The following is an 18,794-nucleotide window of genomic DNA, read 5'->3' on the forward strand; positions in this document are numbered from 1 at the left end:
CCCTACATTTTACACCACTCTACACTTTACTGTACATCACTCTACAAGTTAAGCCATGCTACACTTTACATCACTCTTCACTATTTCATGAGCACACAGTTTAGTAAGTTTGTGTGGTCTGACGCTTTGTGGCTGAGCTGTTTTTGATCTGAGATGCTTCCATTTCACAGTAACAGCAACGTTTTAGCTGATCAGAACACACCTCAGAGTCCCGCTGGATTATCTACACACCGGGTGAGTGCTGAGATCTGTGTGATATAAATTGAGGGAATTTATTTGTATAATTTCAGAATGTATGGAATTTCAGAATTCAGGTTTAAAATGTAAAAATTATATTTTACTTGTAATAATAAATAAGCAAATACATTTATTACATTTTAATAAAACCTCTGATTGTATTCCTTTAGTCAGGCACCAGCAGCAGCCATGAGATTCCAGACAGTACATGTGCTACATGTGAGACTGAGGAGACTGATATGGACAGAGGTGAGGCTGAACAGGAGACAATGGGGCTCTTCATCCCTGGGCCCATGCTGTGCTGTGAAGCTGAGAAAGATAAGGTTCCTCCCTCTCTAGAGACACTGTACCAGACTGTGCAGTGCAACAGCACCTCGGACTGCCTGCTGTTAGCAGCCCACGTGTTACTGCTGGAGACCGGCTTCTTGCCACAGGTCAGAGGTCACACAATACAGAACGGCCCCATTAATGGATAATTCAAATATAAAACTAATTCTAAAACAATATTAGTATTAAAAATGTAGTCTTTTGCAAAGTACTTACATTGTGTCGTTTTGTTACATTTTTTGTTGTCACTTTTACCAATCAAACAAAGAAGGCTTGGTGATTGTTTGGGTTTTAAAACGTGTCATTTGGTTTGATTATGTGATGAGTGCAGGGTTGTGATGTCAGAGCCAAAGAAATGCCCAGCGGTTGGAAGGCAACAGAGGGCCTCTGCAGGCTGCAGTACTTTTACCCGTTCTGTGAGAACAGCCCAGTTCAGATGGTTGGTGTGCTGATGGGCCAAACACTTGTCATAAAGAGTATGCATGTTACATAGGTGTTACATAGTTTCTGTTACATAGGTGTTGTTATTGCATGACTAATCATTGTAACTGCAGCTGATGGTGTTTTTCATTTTGTCACCTCTCACAGTCACTATACAGACAACCGGTGCAGTAGAGTTTTCACAGAAGCTGGCACTGAATCCTAAAGATTACATAAATAAGGAGTGGGCAGGTGTGGTATATGACACTATGTACATTATATGAAATATCTTAACTTAATTAGTTTTTTATCTTTATGGGTGGTAGATCAGGGGTTCAGCCCCAGCACTTGAGCATTGAGCTTGACCCTCTCTGATATTATCATGGGAGAGCTGTTACTTTTAAACACGTGTAACACCGCTGTCTAGCTCTGTAAAGAATTTTGTATGACATTTCAGAACTTAAGATTATAATAATGAGGAACATAAAATAATTTACAGTCATATGCTAAAATCCTCTGTTACCTATCACTTAGGCTTATAGAAGACATTGGAACTACTTTTTTGTACTTATTGTCTTTATGTACAGTTGTATGAAGATGTAAAGTGTTTGTTGTACACGTTTACATTGACCCTGCTTTTAATTGTTTGCTGAATTAAAGAGTTTTTGTCTTTGTAGGAAACACTGGACTGGTCTACAGAAATATGCAGAAACTGTCTCGTGTTTTTAAGGACCTGTTGGTTTACCCACTCATTGCAAAAGCTAGAGAAGGTATATCAATAAATCAGAGCCAGCTCTCCATTTAATGTTCTACCTCTTTGCACACTAATTACAATAGATATGTACCCACTTATACACAAAATGTATGTGTGTTTGCTCCCTGCTCACTCTGCAGCACTGGGTCTGCCTGCACTGTTTGGTTTAACTGTGCTGCCCCCTGAGCTGCTTTTAAGGATAATGCAGCTGCTGGATGTTCCCTCGATCCTAAGGCTGTCTGAAGTATGCAGACACCTGCACTATTTTACTCACGATGCCTCACTTTGGAAACATTTTGTGTACCGTGATTTCGGAGGTACCAGCACATCACACAGGCAGAGTTAAACTGCAGATAGAGCTTAGAGTTTGTGCTGTTGCAAGCTATGAATCTTCTACATTTGTGAAGTGACCTGATAGATCTAGATCACAACATTGGATCATTAGCATTATCACCACATTGTAACTGTTAAGAAGAATTTGCAATTTTAGCCAACTTTGGAGCTCTATTTGTAGCTTATTTGACACGTTGTTTATTCAGTCCATCTTGCCCTCTCCTCCTATTCATTTTAAGCTAATTATTATAGTACTCAGCTGTAGCTAACACTACTAGTGCTAGATTGAAGTGTATATTGTTAAAATATGTACACCGATCAGCTATAACATTAAAAGCACCTACAGGTGAAGTGAAGAACATTGATTATTTCTATAACTTATTATTTATATAACAATGCCATCTGTCCAGGAGTGTGATGTATTAGTCAATTCTCAACGTCGATCTAAGTGAGTTTTACAAGAACCGAATTGTGATGGCTAGACAACTGGGCTGAAATGACATCGTCAAAAGCTCCTACAATGGCCCCGTGAGCTGATTGTGGCTGATTGTGGCTGATCAGTTTAAGTTTTGAATATGTTGCCATGCAAATGTCTAAGTAAACTGGCATAGGTTATTGTTTTGCATTTCAGTACACCACAACAGCACAGACTGTATAACAGACAACCGCTATAGTGCACTCTCTCTATATTTTAACTCTGTACACAGTTCAATGCTTTCTGACCTTTTGCATTTGACCTCTCTGCATTTTTGTGATTTCATAAATGCCTAATGTCTTTAATGTTTTTTTGTGTATGCAATGAATTATCAAGCTGACACTGAGCACAGAGACACAGATTGGAATGAGGTACAGAAATTGAAAATGCTAAATTAGAAATTTTTTTAAACTCAAACATCATTTAGTGTGAACTTCACTGATGCTTCTCTCTTACTTAAAATTCACAGCTTTACAAAAAGAAATATCAGCAAAAGAAGGCATGGTACAAATACAGATCGAGGTTTTACTCTCCCCATGTTACCCCAGTTACTCCTTATCTCCGAGTGCCGGTCCGTCCTCTACCACCCATTCTTCCTCAAAGCATCGTCAGACAGGGGTTCAATCGGAGACCTGCTATTCTGCGGGCCATTCTGCTACGCCCAAGCTATGATCCTATTGGCCCATTTCTAGGTTACGAACTGTCAATGGGACCTTCCTTTGGACGGCAGCTACTGCGACCTACTATTCTGCGGACCATCCTGCCATGCCCACCCGATGCCCTTATTGGCCCGTTTGTAGTTTATGAACCGCCAACAAGACCTCTCTTTGGACGCCAGCTGAGGCCAAGCAGGAGCCGAGTACCACACACCAGGAGAAGCTTCATCTGAAACCAACAGGACATTTCAGAATCATATTACAAAAAATATTTATGTGGACTGTTTTAATAAAGCAATAAAGCACATTTTACAAGATTTTTATAAAATAATACTAGAAAAAAAATAAATAAAATAAAACTGTCAAAGCACAGTGAAGAAATGGAAACCCCAATAACAGATGGGAGAGAATGTAAATGATAGTGAATAGAATTACTCCTTGGCCTGTTTGTGTACGTTTTAGAGGTCTTGTCTCTCCTAACCCTGTAACGCCAAATGTATTATATTTGATAACTGAGATTCTGAGACCCCTGTAACACCCGCAGTATAAAATACTTTCCTCAAAAACCTGTTGTATACTATCTGAGACGTGTCTCCTCCCCCCTAGTGGTTTTACTCATGCTCTGCAGTCAATGGCAGGCTTAAGGCTGTGATTTCCAGTATGGCTGCCTTCATGGACTGACTTGAGTGTTTTTTGCATGGATATCTTTGCTCATTTTGAAAATGTTATGGTACAAATAGCATATATGCTGGTACTGATTTTTTAATACGAATATATACTTTATTTGAGCAACTAATAATAAATGTATATTTTATACAGAATTTTATAGTACAATGGTGTTGAATATGTGTATCAAATACTTAATCCTTAGTCAGCACTGTATTGCAATTCATAATGCAATCTGCATTACTCATGCAACAGTGCCAAGTTCAAGTTTTTATGTTTTATTACTGATTAAACTAATTAAAAATTAAAATGTCATCTTAATATAATGGAACTGAAACATTTACAGTGTTGCTTGAAAGTTTCTGAAACCTTTAGTAATTTTTATATTTCTGCATAAATATGACAAAAAACATCAGATTTTGTAGATGTCCTAAAAATAAACAAAGTGAATGCAATCAATGAAATGAGCCAAAAATATTATTCTTCATTTAATTATTGAAAAAAATGATCCAGCATTACAGATATGTGACTTGCAAAGTATGTGAACCTTTGCTTTCAGTATCTGTTGTGAGCCCTTGTGCAGCAATAATTAAATAAAGTTTCCAGTAACTTTTGATCAGTCCTGCACAACAGCTTAGAAGAATGCTGGGAATTTGAGAGGTTCATTTATCACAGGTATATAATATTACATATACATATAACATTATCCTGAATAAAAAATGCTAAGTATAATACATTTGTCTGATCTGTTTGATGGGTTCACTTTGTCTGCTTTTGGAAAAGTTGAAGATGTTTTAGGTCATGTTTATGCAGAAATATAGGAATTTCTAAAGGGTTCATAAACTTTCAAGTGACATTGTATATGAGGTTTTTGATGTAACCTAATGTATCTTGCTAATAATTGTCTTTTGTCAGTATCAAATTTCAGTAACACAATTAAATGATTACAATAATCTATATGTTATATTTACCAATTCAGAGAAAAAAATTCAAAATACATAAACATTAGTGTTTGGTATGGATTTTCAGATGTCACAAAAGTACAGTGTTATGAAATGTAAAGGTTATGAAATGAGAAAGCCATAAAAAGGTTCCTGTTTGGAAAAGGACAAAAAAAAAAAAAAAAAGAAATGTTTGAAACATTCCAAATGCAATAATCAGTCTTTGTTTTTGTTAGGAAATAAACATTGTTCTGGTCAGTATATTGCCATAAATGCCTGATTTATCAAATATGATACAAAAAAAATCACATTTGTAAATGGTAATCAAAAAATGTTTCTTTGGATTTTGTTTAAAGACCCAGTAAACAAAAAAATAGAATTTTCTGTCAGTTATTTCATATGTCATGCTTTACAGGGTTAATATCAGCATCTGCAGAAATCTCATGGCCTTCAAGACCTTGTCAGTGCATGTCTTTATATTGCATCACTTAATTAATTTCAGTTCAATGTTACTTTGCACTTTGGATGACACTGATCTGCGTTTTGATTTAAGCCAACTTTGCTAATTTTCCTTGCTTCCCAGAATGCAGTAGAATGCTAAGTGACAGTCTGATTCTTTTCCTGCTGTAAAGATACTGTTGATCAGACATACGCTTGATATCATTTGTATTGAATGTAATACCTTGAAACGAATGTAATACCTGGTCTGGTCTAAATGTTCTGGTCTAGAACTATGAAACACAACTTTCCTGTTTCAGGTAAGTTGTGTTTCATAGTTCTAGACCAGAACATTTATATTGGTTTATATAATAATACATTATATTATTATAATATAAAACCATTATATAAAAACATTTATATAATAATATTGGTGCAACCAATATTATTACTCAGTATTGCACGTATATTCGTGTAATGAAAACTGTTCACATTATATTTGAAATTTTAACACTTTGTCTCCAGTCACTTGTGTGGTTTGTTGGTCGAGTTAGTCATGTGCTTTCTCAGTGCAGTTGGTCCACAGAGGTTGATGTTTATTTAGAAAAGCCCGAATTCCCGCCATGATGCAGGGCCAGATTATCCACCATGACATCTGTGGCAGTGGGGAGACATCTGTGGCAAAGGGAGCATCTCGATGTTGCATTATCTGCCTCTGAATGGCTGCTTTTTATAGAACCACACGCCTCACGTACCATCTTGCTGACTAGTGCATGTATCAAAGCCTCCTGCGCCATAATGGGCCAGTCTGTAAACAGCATCTCCATTGCAAACTGGGTAAAACACAACATGGTTTAGAATGCTTGATGGAAAAAAAATTAAAATGATTCAAGTTTCCAGTTACCTTTCTAGGAACAGCTTTTCCAATAGCCACTGCTGTAGTAGAGCAGAACAGACCAACATTCACACCGGGAGTTAAAAAGCCTGATTTTTCTGTAGGTGATATCACAACTGGCAACTAGCTGGCATCCTGCTACTGTGCCATGCCATTAACCATTGTGATCACAGGAACTGGAAGGTCATGAATGCAGGTCAAATGTACTGGAATGAACATCTCCTCTTGTATCATACTATGTATGCTTTCTTTTCATGTGACATCACAAAAATGTGTATTCTGCCATTTTAATTCCTAACATGAACATTTGTTTGCAAAAATCATCACATTGTATAGGAAATATGACAACCATGTTGTGTTTTAAAAATTTGAATTAGATTTTTAAAAGAGAAATTATATGTAGAAAGCCTATTTGGCATTACAGGTCCAATTCTTAGCTTGGGAATCAAAATGGACTAATATTGTATTGTGTGTAATTGTTTAGATCGCAGAAACTTAATTGAAAACAAAATATAACAAAAGATGGTGTAGATTTTAGGAAACATTTAGTATTTATGGCCTGACCTCTGAGCAAACCATAAACACCCTTATCTCTGCCCTGTTCTGAGGTGAGATCATTCAGATTATGTCCAGACAAGAACACCAGTTCAGTTCAGATTCAGTAAAAGAAGATTATTAAAATTATTTTATAATAATATATATGTTTTTTATTTTTTTACCCCCAAATTTTATTAAACAGAAATGCTATGTGACAGTCCGACAGTCCGGTGACAGTTAGTGACCAACCCCAAGACAGGACTAGTCCTGTAGCTTCAATTTCCAGGTCCTGCCGAGACAAAGAATATATGCATCAGAAAATAGAATAATGGAGTCATTCTTTGGCTGGGTTCATCAGGCTCAGTTAAACAAAGACAACAAATAAAGCATAAACAAAAATTAGCACAATAATATAATCTGAAAAATATATAATATTTATATAAAATTAAGTAATGAATCAACCAGGATGTGATGCTTCAGTGGTCGGGGTTTCGAGCCCACAAGCTGTTGAGACATCAACGTTGGGTCCTTGAGCAAGGCACTTAACCTCACCTGCTTCAGGGGTGCCATACTATGGCTGACCCTGCGCTCTGACCCCAGGGCTCATAATAACCTGGAATATGCGAAAACTTAAAGCATTTCACTGCATGTTGTACTCTGTATATGTATGTGACAAATAAAATTTGAGTTTGAACCAATGGACCAATACTTGATATAAAACCACGATACCAACAAAATAAAAAATTAAAAAATTTGGAAACAGAACAGCACTGCACCCCAAACTAGAGTGCAGTTACATGCCTTTGCAATAAAGAAATGGCCAAAGCAAGGGTGGAATGGCACTTCAGAGACACTGGAACCAGGCAAACTATCGAGCAGTAAGCATCAGAAATGGTGTACACTTCAATAAGGGGGCTAGGGAATTCCTCATCTGATTCAACCCTGAAATTTCTTATAATCCCTGACCAATAGTTCATAAATATGTCTGCATTTCTGGTTTGGGCTCATCGTTGATTCTGTTTTAGGGCCCCATCAGGGGACACTGCAAAGAATGATTTGTGGATGATGATATGATACTGGAGAAATGTTACCCACACATTGCATGTCAGCTATCGCCACCAGTGAACGTGCCACCCGGTCTAATCTAGATGTCTAGAGCTGAACAAAAGGCAGAAGCAACTATGTCCACAAAGTCAGGGCAAACCAGCAACACGAATGTGTAAATATAACATAGCTAACTGGGTGTAAGGAGGCAACATTCAGAATACAGAATCTCTCTAATGTGGAAGGTGATACCCATGTGGCTGCTGCACATATGTCCGAAAAGGAAACGAAATGCCTACGAAGTGGCCATAGTGCTAGGTTAGGGACTTCATGGGTAGGGCAAAATGCTGCAAGCTCGATAGGATTGTTAGTGATGTGTATTGATAATACCTTGAGCTGAAACGCAGGGTTTGGCCAGAATGTAAAATGCCTATCCTCAGGTCCCCATCTAAGGACTCACCGAAAGGGTTTGCAACTCACTGACCCTCTTGGCTGATGTGACTTTATAGAAATATTCTTAATATGAGCTTGTTCTAGGGGCTCTATAAGGTTCCAGACAAAAGCTAGGGGCTCTATAAGGTGCCAGACAAAAGCTATAACACACGAACTGCATTTCCCACTGAGTCTGTGTTCCCAGTACTGACAGGTTAAGAAACAGCACTATAAGCCTATCTGCACTGATTGACATCCCCTACGGGATCCCTGTGGGCTGCTAGACCACTGGTTTGTTATAGCCCCCACTGCTGTAAAGGAGGGCCTCAAAATATCCAATCACACCCTGGGCCATTAGCGGCAGTGAGGGACAGATCCCTTATCCTTGCAGGGGCAATGATATGTACTAGAAGGACATGCATATGGCTAGAGGCAAGAACATGACCCTCCACCTCTTCACAGGGAGTCAATAGAACAGCTGACTGGATGGTCTGTAAAACCATCCCTGCATGAGCTGCCAAGAGGCTGTCTGATACTGTAGCTAGCTGAGCGGTGTGATACATGATCAGAATCAAGCTGCTGAGAGCAAGATACGGCTGCCTTAAAAACCTGTCCAGGCACTAGTGGCAATTAACAAAGGCTGTTGTGGCATGTGATAATATAGATAGAGCTAGTCCTACCTGACATCTGGCCTGTGTCAGTAGCCCAATGGCTTTTCCACTAGAAAAGGCGATTGATCCTAAAGCCCGCAGGGTCATCCAAAGGGCCCTTAACCATAAAAGCATGAAGTGCCAGCACCAAATGGACTAAGGAATTCACCAATCCAGCTCAACCCTAAAAACTGTATTAAAAACCCTGACCATTCTGGATTGGCGCATAAGAGATACTGATTTAGGGCCTAATCAGAGGCCAGTACAAATGATGATATGCATGTCTATACTTGAGGCATGTTACCCAGACCCTGGTCACTGATGCTGTGTGCTCCTCCAAGTTGATGGAGTTGCTGTTGGTTGCAGCCTTCACGAAGATTTTCCAGTCAGTGCACTTAAAGCAGTCCTGAAGAGCAGAGGTGGCTCTTCCTTCTGTCAGGGACATTTATACCACACGCGCTGTGTTACACTCCACAAACCCCTCACTCAAACCTTTCTCTCTCCTGCCGTCTGGAAAAAGGTACGGAAGCATTCGGGCCCTCACGACCAGACTGTGTAACAGTTTCTTTCCACAAGCCATCAGACTCCTCAACAACTGAACTGTACAGAGCACAAAACACAGCATCACCCATATCAAACTGTTTACATGCTGTTTTGCACACTGTTTTTAACTAACTTTGTTTTTGCACTTTATGTTGCTAGGACTAACTTAAGTCCTTAGCTCTGTGTTTTCTATGTAGTTTTGTCTTTGTTCTATATAGCACCATAGTCCTGAAGAAATGTTGTCTCATTTAACTATGTACTGTGTGAGCCATATATGGTTGAAATGACAACAAAAGCTTCTTGACTTGACTGCTGAGCAGCTAGTCCAAAAACCTGAGGAGGCACTACTGGCAACTGACAAAGGATATTGTGGCATGCCTTCAGTAATCTAGACTGTTCTAGCCATATTTGATGTCTGGCCTGTGTCAGTAGCCCAACCGCTTTCCCTGTAGAATAGGTTAACAAGATGGCGCATGCTCTGCTGCGACAGCACGACCTGTACTTTGTTTGATCCAGTTTTGTCATGTTCAACCCGTTTATGAGTGTTAAGTGCACGTCTTTTGTGTTTTTGGTTCTATGTTAAGTTATACTTAGCTGGATAAACAATGATTCATCACTACAAGGTGATTACTATCACAATAATCCTGACGGCATGGCTGATCGGCAGGAACCACGCACACCCGACAGACACCGACAACAGGTTACTCACTTATAGCCGTGATGCGCTTTTACTACACCGGTCCTCGCTGCTGTGTAACATCAAGCCTGATGTGCTTCTACCACAGGAGCTTCGGCCGAGGAAAAGAGGAAGATGCGGGGGTATTCGCAGTAGAATTAGAAGACGACCATTCAAACCTCCTCTTCCCTCCATCATTCTGTCAAATGTTTTTTTCTTTAGAGGTCCCTTCCTTCTGATTGCTTGTTATCGCATGGTCAAGCTGGGAGGGCAGTCTGTGAGAAAGTGCCTCAAAACTCAGGTTAGAATCTTGAAAGCTGTTGTTGTCTCACTTCAATTGCCATACAGTTACACATTAGGAGAGCCTCCCTGAGGTGTTCAATGCCCAAACATGTAGGACACTGGATGTGAGTTTCCATCAAATCCATAGGATCAGAGACAGCAAAGCACACAGCCATAGTCATAATAATAATCAACTGAGATCCCCTGCTTACTCCCTGGCCAGCCAATTCGGTAGAATGTGTTGTGCACAAATGTGTTGTGTTGTTCCTGAAAACTGGGTTTAAGTCGCTGGTTACAATAACAATCACAGGAATTTCATATTTAAAAAAATGGCAGTTGGGGTTTGCAGCACAATCAACTATGCATGTTTAGGCATGCTTGGTTAGCCATGTGCATTTGGGTTTAATTTAATCTCACTTTATCGCAAAACTTCCAGAGTTAGAGACAGCTTTGGATTTTGACTCCAAACCATATTGTTCACTATCCTTTGGGTCCTTTGTTCTGTTTTACTTGTTCAAAGAGCAAATCAAAAGATAAATTATGTATTTTCGAGCTGTGCACAAGAGGTGGAAAATACATAATTTATCTCCTCATTAGGGATCAATGCATATACATTTATTTAAAAGCGCTATACAAATAAAATTGAATTATTTTTATGTGAGTGTAAAAAATTCCATGGAATAATTAAGGTGAAATTATGAGTCAAATAATGTTAGCTTCATGCATCTTGTAATCACTTCGGTGCCCATGATATGAATTATTTATGTGTTTTGCTTTTAAACTTGAACATGTTTTTTTTTCCAGTCACCAATCGATGTCCGTGACGTCATAGAGAATAGAAGCAGAACAGATGTAAAAGTAAATATTGAAAAAGAACGTTTTCAGAAAAACATCGAACTTTGTGCGATTACGAGAGATAATAATGAAGAAGTTAACTGTACTTACGACAAGTTAATAATGAAGAGGATTATGAGTGCAGTTAGGGCGGCTGTAGAGAATCTTCCTTGGCGCTCCCTGCTGGTGGCGATAGGAACTGCAACCCCTGTAGTCATTGTTTATTATTATGTTAATTGGGACAATGAGGAGGAAACGACAGAGAACACAGTGGACACCACCGGCCCCGTAGTGTTCGCTGAAAACAGGCAATTTTATTTGTATAACAATGAGAATAAAACAGAAAACAGTAGACTTTGGGAAGCTAGTGCCGCTTAATAACATAAGTAATTAAACCATGAAGCTAATGCGAGCTAGCTAGCAGCATGAATCATCAGCTCGGTTATTAGTTAACTAACTAACTAACTGTCAGCGGTTCACAACATGATAATATTAGTATACAGTCTCGGTAATAGTCATATGTTAAAGTGGGAGTGGAGGTTTGACCCAGTGTTCAGTATGCTAAAGGTTTATGTTAAAAGTTGTAGCAACAATCCACAACAAACACGTCACATATAGAAGTGTGTCTGTTCTCCTGGACTGAGGTGTGATAACTGTTTCCCCCTGTGCAGTAACTTACAGTTAAGAGTGAGAGTAATCGAGCAGACGAGCCGAGTGGAGCTTGAGGGACCAGAACCGACCCTGACCCAACTCAGCACCCAGGTCAAAGAGGTCGTGCTGCCTTCAGCTGGACTCAGGTAAGTTCTCTCTTATATAAAGCTAAAGGTGTGTTTACACATGACCATCACACAGCTGGTAAAACACCCTCATTCAGGATTTAGTTACCCTTTCTGTTATGATACCACTTTACACCACTATAAACTCTACACTTTTACCGCAGTTGACACTTTACACTACTCTACACTTTATACCACTCTACACTTCTACAATTAACAAATTAGACTCTACATTTTACACTGATCTACATTTTACACCACTAAACTCTACACTTTACATTATTCTACACTCTACACCAATTTAAACTCTACAATTTACATCACTCTAAACTCCACAGCACTAAACTCTATGCTTTACACCACTCTAAATAAAAAAAATTATGCCACATTACACTTTACACAACTCTACACTTTACACAACATTACACTTTACCCCACTCTAAACTCTACAACTATGTTACACTTTACACCACTATTTCATGAGCACACAGTTTAGTAAGTTTGTGTGGTCTGATGCTTTGTGGCTGAGCTGTTGTTGACCTTAGATGCTTCCATTTCACAGTAACAGCAACGTTTCAGCTGATCACAACACAACTCAGACACAACACAACTCACAACTCCAGAGTCCCGCTGGATTATCTACACACCAGGTGAGTGCTGAGATGTGTGTGATATGACAATATAATATTAATATTGTGTTAATGATGTCATAATACACTTTTCTGAAGTGTCGTGATGTCACATTTTCAGATTTTTTTTATACACTATTCTATGCAGGGTTAATTGTATAGCGCTTTTTAAATTCAAAAATTCAGATTAAAAATGATAAACAATTATTATGTATTCCTACTACTAATAACTACTGTTGCATTACATATTTAAGACAACAGAGTTGATGTGGAAGTTTCTACAATAGTTTCTCTCAACTATTGTAATATTCTTTTTGGCATATTTCTCGTCTCAGCTTATAAGATGGTAGAGTGAGTATATATATATATATATATCTATATATATATATATATATATATAGATATATATATATATATCAGCTTTTAATGAATGTCAGAAATCTGTTTTTTGTTTTCTGAGAAGCCATTTTTATTATTATTAGCCAACGTTTCAGACTGTGACTTGTTCCTTATAATAATTAATAAGAAAATATATGTATAACATTTTCATCAACTCTGAGTTCATTCATTCAGTCAGACACCAGCAGCAGCCATGAGAGCCCAGACAGTACTTGTGCTACATGTGAGACTGAGGAGACTGATATGGACAGAGGTGAGGCTGAACAGGAGGCAATGGGGCTCTTCATCCCTGGGCCCATGCTGTGCTGTGAAGCTGAGGAAGATAAGGTTCCTCCCTCTCTAGAGACACTGTACCAGACTGTGCAGTGCAACAGCACCTCGGACTGCCTGCTGTTAGCAGCCCACGTGTTACTGCTAGAGACCGGCTTCTTGCCACAGGTCAGAGATTACACAATACACAACCGACCAGTTAATGCATAAGTCATATATAAGTCATACATAAGTTGTTTGGGTGTTTAAAATGTGTCATTTGGTTTGATTATGTGATGAGTGCAGGGTTGTGACGTCAGAGCCGGAGAAATGCCCAATGACTGGCATGCAATAGATTGTCTCTGCAGGCTGCAGTACTTTCACCCGTTCTGTGAGAACAGCCCAGTTCAGATGGTTGGTGTGCTGAAGGGCCAAACACTTATTATAAAGAGTATGCATGTTGTTTCCATTACATAGGTGTTCTTATTGCATGAATATGTATTCTTAGCTGCAGCTGATGGTGTTTTCATTGTGTCCCCTCTCACAGCCATCATGAAGACAAATGGTGCAGAGGAGTTTTCACAGAAGCTGGCACTGAATCCTGATGATTATGTGACTAAGGAGTGGGCAGGTGTGGTATATGTCACTATGTACATTAAATGAAAATATCTTCATGTCATTAGTCTTTATCTTCATGGGCAGTAGGTCAGGGGTTCTGCCCCAGCCCTTGAGCAATGTCCTTAACCCTCTCTGATATCATGGCTGACCCTGTGCTGACCCCAACCTCCTAACAACCTCAGTTATACAAAGTAAAATATTTCACTGTGCTGTAATGTATTTGTGACAAATAAAGGTTGCTTTTCTTATATGTAACTGCAGTACATCATAAAAGAGCTTTTATATTTAAACAAGTATATCACCACTGTCTAGCTCTGAAAGAATTTTGTATGATATTTCACAACTGAACATTATAATTACGAGGAACATAAAAGAACTTGTTATATTCATATGCTATATTGCATATATCAGTTGTATAAAAAAAGATGTATTGTAAGTTGCGCCTTCCAAATGCTGTAAATGTACTTAGGCTTATAGAAGACTTTGTAACTTTTTTTTTGTATTTATTATCTGTTATGTACAGTTGTATGAAGATGTGAAGTGTGTTTGTTGTACACGTTTCCATGGACACTGCTGTCTGGTGAATTTGTTTGGTGAATTAAAGAGGTTTTGTCCTCGTAGGTGGAAATGCTGGACTGGTCTACAGAGATATACAGAAACTGTCTCATGTTTTTAAGGACCAGTTGGTTTACCCACTCATTGCAAGAGCTAGAGAAGGTACAGTATGTCCTTAAATCAGAGCCAGCTCTGACTTTACTGTTCTACCCCTTTGCATACTAGTTACAGTAGATTTGTACCCACTTATAAACAAAATGTCTGTGTTTTTGTTTCCTGCTCACTCTGCAGCACTGGGTCTGCCTGCACTGTTTGGTCTGACTGTGCTGCCCCCTGAGCTGCTTTTAAGGATATTGCGGCTGCTGGATGTTCCATCGATCCTAAAGCTGTCTGAAGTATGCAGATACCTGCACTCTGTAACTCATGATGCCTTACTCTGGAAACACTTTGTGTACCGTGACTTTGGAGGTATCAGCACATCACAGATGCACTCTATAGAGTTAAACTGCAGATAGAGTGCACTGGTCATGAGATCGCTTTCTTTTGTGAGAGTCTGTGCCGTTAGCAAACTAGGAAGCTTCTGCACTTGTGAAGTGACCTGCTTGATCTAGATCACAAAGTTATATGACACCTCATGCACTGTTCAAAGTCCAGACATCATAGACAGTTTATTCAGTCTATCAAATTTTTTGTAGAACTGGACCATGGACCACTAGGCCTTTCCTCTCTCCTCCCATTCATTGTAAACAAATTATTATGGACCAGTACTCAGCTGTAGCTAACACTACTAGTGCTAGATTGAAGTGTATATTGTCAAAAAATGTACACCGTTCAGCTATAACATTAAAATCATCTACAGGTGAAGTGAACAACATTGATTATCTCATTATATTGGCATCTGTCAAGGGGTGCGATGTATTAGTCAATTCTCAAAGTTGATCTAAGTGAGTTTGACAAGAAACAAATTGTGATCACTTGGGGTGATCGTGGCTGATCGGTGTGTATGTAAATAAAAGTTTTGCATACACTGTCATGCAAATGTCTAAGCGTATTGGCATAGGTTATTGTTTTGCCTTTCAGGAGACCACAACAACACAGACTGTATAACAGACACAGGCACTGTATATTTCAACTCTGTGGACAGTTCAATACTAGCCTTACACATGACATTTTTTTCTACACATCTGCATTTTTGTGATTTCATAAATGCCTAATGTCTCTAATGTTTTTTTTATTTTTTGTGTGTGCAATGAATTTTCAAGCTGACACTGAGCACAGAAACACAGACTGGAAAGAGGTACAGAAATAGTAAATTAATTTTTAAACTAAATTGCCATTTAGTGTGAACTTCACTGATGCTTCACTCTTACTTAAAATTCACAGGTTTACAAAAAGAAATTTAAGCAAATGAGGCATAACCATTTCGGTATTCCCCCATATTATTACTACATCAACGATCCCTTCCCTGATCTACCAAATTCTTCCAATTTCCCTCACGGCGTCATCAGAGCAGAGGACTATCAGAGACTTGCTCTTTTTCAGGCCATCCTGCCCCGCCATCACTATGACCTTATTGGCCGGTTTCTAGGTTACGATCCGCCAGTGGGACACCATTTGCCGAGGCCAGGGAGGAGACAAGCGGCACACTTCAGAAACCCACAGGACATTACGGAATAAACTAAATATGTTATAAAAACATGTTTTATGTGAAAACAGCAACTAAATTAAACTTACATCTTATATTAATCTGATATGTGTGTGTGTGTGTGTGTGTATATATACATACGTGTGTATATATATATACATATATATATATATGTGTGTGTGTGTATATATATATACGTGTGTGTGTATATATATATATATATATATATATATATATATATAGATATATACGTATATATATAAATTATAAAAAATTTTTGCATAAAGCTACTCATTTCTAAATATTAAAAAAAAATCTTTACTTTTTAATTACCACTTTAATTAACTAATTTGAACACAAATACACACAAAAAAATTGAGTAAAAAAAATCTACTCTGTTTTTCTGAATTAACGTCTTAATTATCTCAGAATTATGAATGCAGTACGCTTCCGTACAAAATGACTTATTTTTAATATAAAATAAGTGAACTGGATTTTTTTTACCTTTACCACAGCCTTGGATATATCAAATATTACTAACAACATTGGCTTTTATGTATTGTTAGTTTATGTGCAGCATCAGATTTTATTTTTTTTGTCATTATAACCACATTTTTTCACTGCATGTCCATTAAATAAAAAAAAAACATTGTTAATGGTTCCCTGGGAAGAGGTAAAATTTGCCAATTTGACTGTTTACCAAAAGGTGGCGCTATTGCCCCATTACACAGGCCTGTGCAAAAAAAAAAAAAGCTTATTTTCAGGCTTTTTACATTTACAGGTGTATCTCAATAAATTTCAATGTCGTGGAAAAGTTCATTTATTTCAGAAATTCAATTCAAATAGTGAATCTCGTGTATTATATAAATTCAGTACACACAGACTAAAGTAGTCCAAGGCTCACATTTAACAAAAACCCACCAATTCACTATCTCAAAAAATTAGAATATGGTGACATGCCAAACAGCTAGCTAATCAACTCAAAACACATGCAAAGTTTTCCTGAGCCATCAAAATGGTCTCTCAATTTGGTTCACTAAATTGAGAACCACGTTTACAATTTCACAAAAAAATTGTTCACTAAATTGTGAACCACGTTTGTGGTTTACCCTCCTTGTGAAGGGTAAACCACAAACATTTGCCCAGTGGTCTAAAGTCCTCTTTTAAGATGAGAGCAAGTTTTGTATTTCATTCGGAAACCAAGGTCCTAGCGTCTGGAGGAAGGGTGGAGAAGCTGATAGCCCAAGTTGCTTGAAGTCCAGTGTTAAGTTTCCACAGTCTGTGATGATTTAGAGTGCAATATCATCTGCTGGTGTTGGTCAACTGTGTTTTTTTTTTTTAAACCAAAGTCACTACACCCGTTTGCCAAGATATTTTGAGAGCACTTCATGCATCCTTCTGCTGACCAGCTTTTTAAACATGCTGATTTCATTTTCCAGCAGGATTTGGCACCTGCCCACACTGCCCAAAGCACCAAAAGTTGGTTAAATGACCATGGTGTTGGTGTGCTTGACTGGCCAGCAAAGTCCAGTCTTGCAAAAAATGCAGATGAGCTGAAGACCACTGTCAAAGAAACCTGGGCTTCCATACCTCCTCAGCAGTGCCACAGACCACCTCCATGCCACCCCGAATTGAGGCGGTAAATAAAGCAAAAGGAGCACCTACTAAGTATTTAATACATATAGAGTAAATTAATATGCTTTCCAGAAGGCCAACAATAAACTAAAAAAGTTTTTTTTATTGGTCTTACGAAGTATTCTCATTTTTCGCGATAGTGAATTGGTGGGTTTTTGTTAAATGTGAGCCAAAATCATCACAATTAAATGAACCAAAGACAAACTACTTCAATCTGGGTGTACTGAATTTATATAATACACGTGTTTCACTATTTAAATTGAATTACTGAAATTATTGAACTTTTCCACGACATTCGTATTCATTGAGATGCAGCTGTAGTTCCATGGAGGATATCAACATACTATAGTGTGCGCGTGTTTGCCTGTTTGTGCGGAATATGTGTGTGTGTGTTGTGTGTGTGTTCAGGCTTTCAAGCAGGATTGCTGAGCAAGTTTATTTTTTTCTGTTTTATTAAGTTTATTATTCATTCATTCACACATTAAGAGCAATAAAAGTTTTATTGCTCGACGAGGTAAAGTGGCTGAAATGCGTTCAGATAATGGAACAAACTTGAACGATATCAACAAAGTTGTTCTTAAAAAGATCAAATGGACCTTTAATCCTCCAACTGGTTCCCACCATGGAGGGATCTGGGAAAGGCTCATCAGATCCATAAGGAAAATCTTAAATTCCATTCTTCGAGGGCAAAGTGTGGATGAAGAGGGTCTTCGAACACTCTTGTGTGAGGTAGAATTTTTACTTAATAATTGATCCATAACTAGAACATTATTGGATCCCAATCGATTTGGAGGCTTTAACACCTAATAATCTCCTTCTTCTAAAAACAAATCCTTCATTACCACCTGCAAAAGTGAAAGGTAAAGACACGCAAGTTTCAGTTGGAAGATGTTGTACTTGTAGTGAACAATAATGCACCTAGAAATTCATGGATCGCAGGCAAGGTCATTCAAACGAAGACTGAGTACCTGTTTGAGAGGGCCAATTACGAAGATTTGTCATCTTAAAACAGGAATCTACAGACTAATTATGACTAATTATGATGTAGACTTGACTTGAACATTAACTTTTACTCAGTTACAAGGATGAACTATATGAACATTTGAACACTTGCACCTGCACATACACAAGCATACAAATTTCATAAA

The 18,794-nt window shown here is 38.2% G+C and overlaps 2 protein-coding genes across 2 annotated transcripts; both read left to right on the top strand.

Annotated features, from left to right (window-relative positions):
* The first annotated feature begins 72 nt into the window (after nucleotides 1-72).
* Nucleotides 73-3,435, top strand: LOC132856636 (F-box only protein 7-like). The gene is made up of 9 exons (XM_060886267.1): nucleotides 73-234; nucleotides 408-671; nucleotides 896-1,040; nucleotides 1,153-1,236; nucleotides 1,662-1,754; nucleotides 1,879-2,055; nucleotides 2,498-2,509; nucleotides 2,883-2,917; nucleotides 3,016-3,435. Exons 1-9 carry the CDS (start codon nucleotides 154-156, stop codon nucleotides 3,433-3,435), a joined length of 1,311 nt encoding a protein of 436 aa, XP_060742250.1. The 5' UTR covers nucleotides 73-153.
* A 7,828-nt stretch (nucleotides 3,436-11,263) lies between these two features.
* LOC132856638 (F-box only protein 7-like) lies at nucleotides 11,264-16,117 on the top strand. Its single transcript, XM_060886268.1, has 10 exons — nucleotides 11,264-11,448; nucleotides 11,785-11,937; nucleotides 12,479-12,566; nucleotides 13,119-13,382; nucleotides 13,500-13,644; nucleotides 13,741-13,824; nucleotides 14,433-14,528; nucleotides 14,658-14,834; nucleotides 15,629-15,663; nucleotides 15,750-16,117. The coding sequence occupies exons 1-10, from the start codon at nucleotides 11,264-11,266 to the stop codon at nucleotides 16,041-16,043; spliced, it is 1,521 nt and encodes a 506-aa protein (XP_060742251.1). The 3' UTR covers nucleotides 16,044-16,117.
* The last annotated feature ends 2,677 nt before the right edge of the window (nucleotides 16,118-18,794 follow it).

This window comes from Tachysurus vachellii, chromosome 14, assembly GCF_030014155.1.
Source record: "Tachysurus vachellii isolate PV-2020 chromosome 14, HZAU_Pvac_v1, whole genome shotgun sequence".
Classification (NCBI taxonomy): Eukaryota; Metazoa; Chordata; class Actinopteri; order Siluriformes; family Bagridae; genus Tachysurus; species Tachysurus vachellii.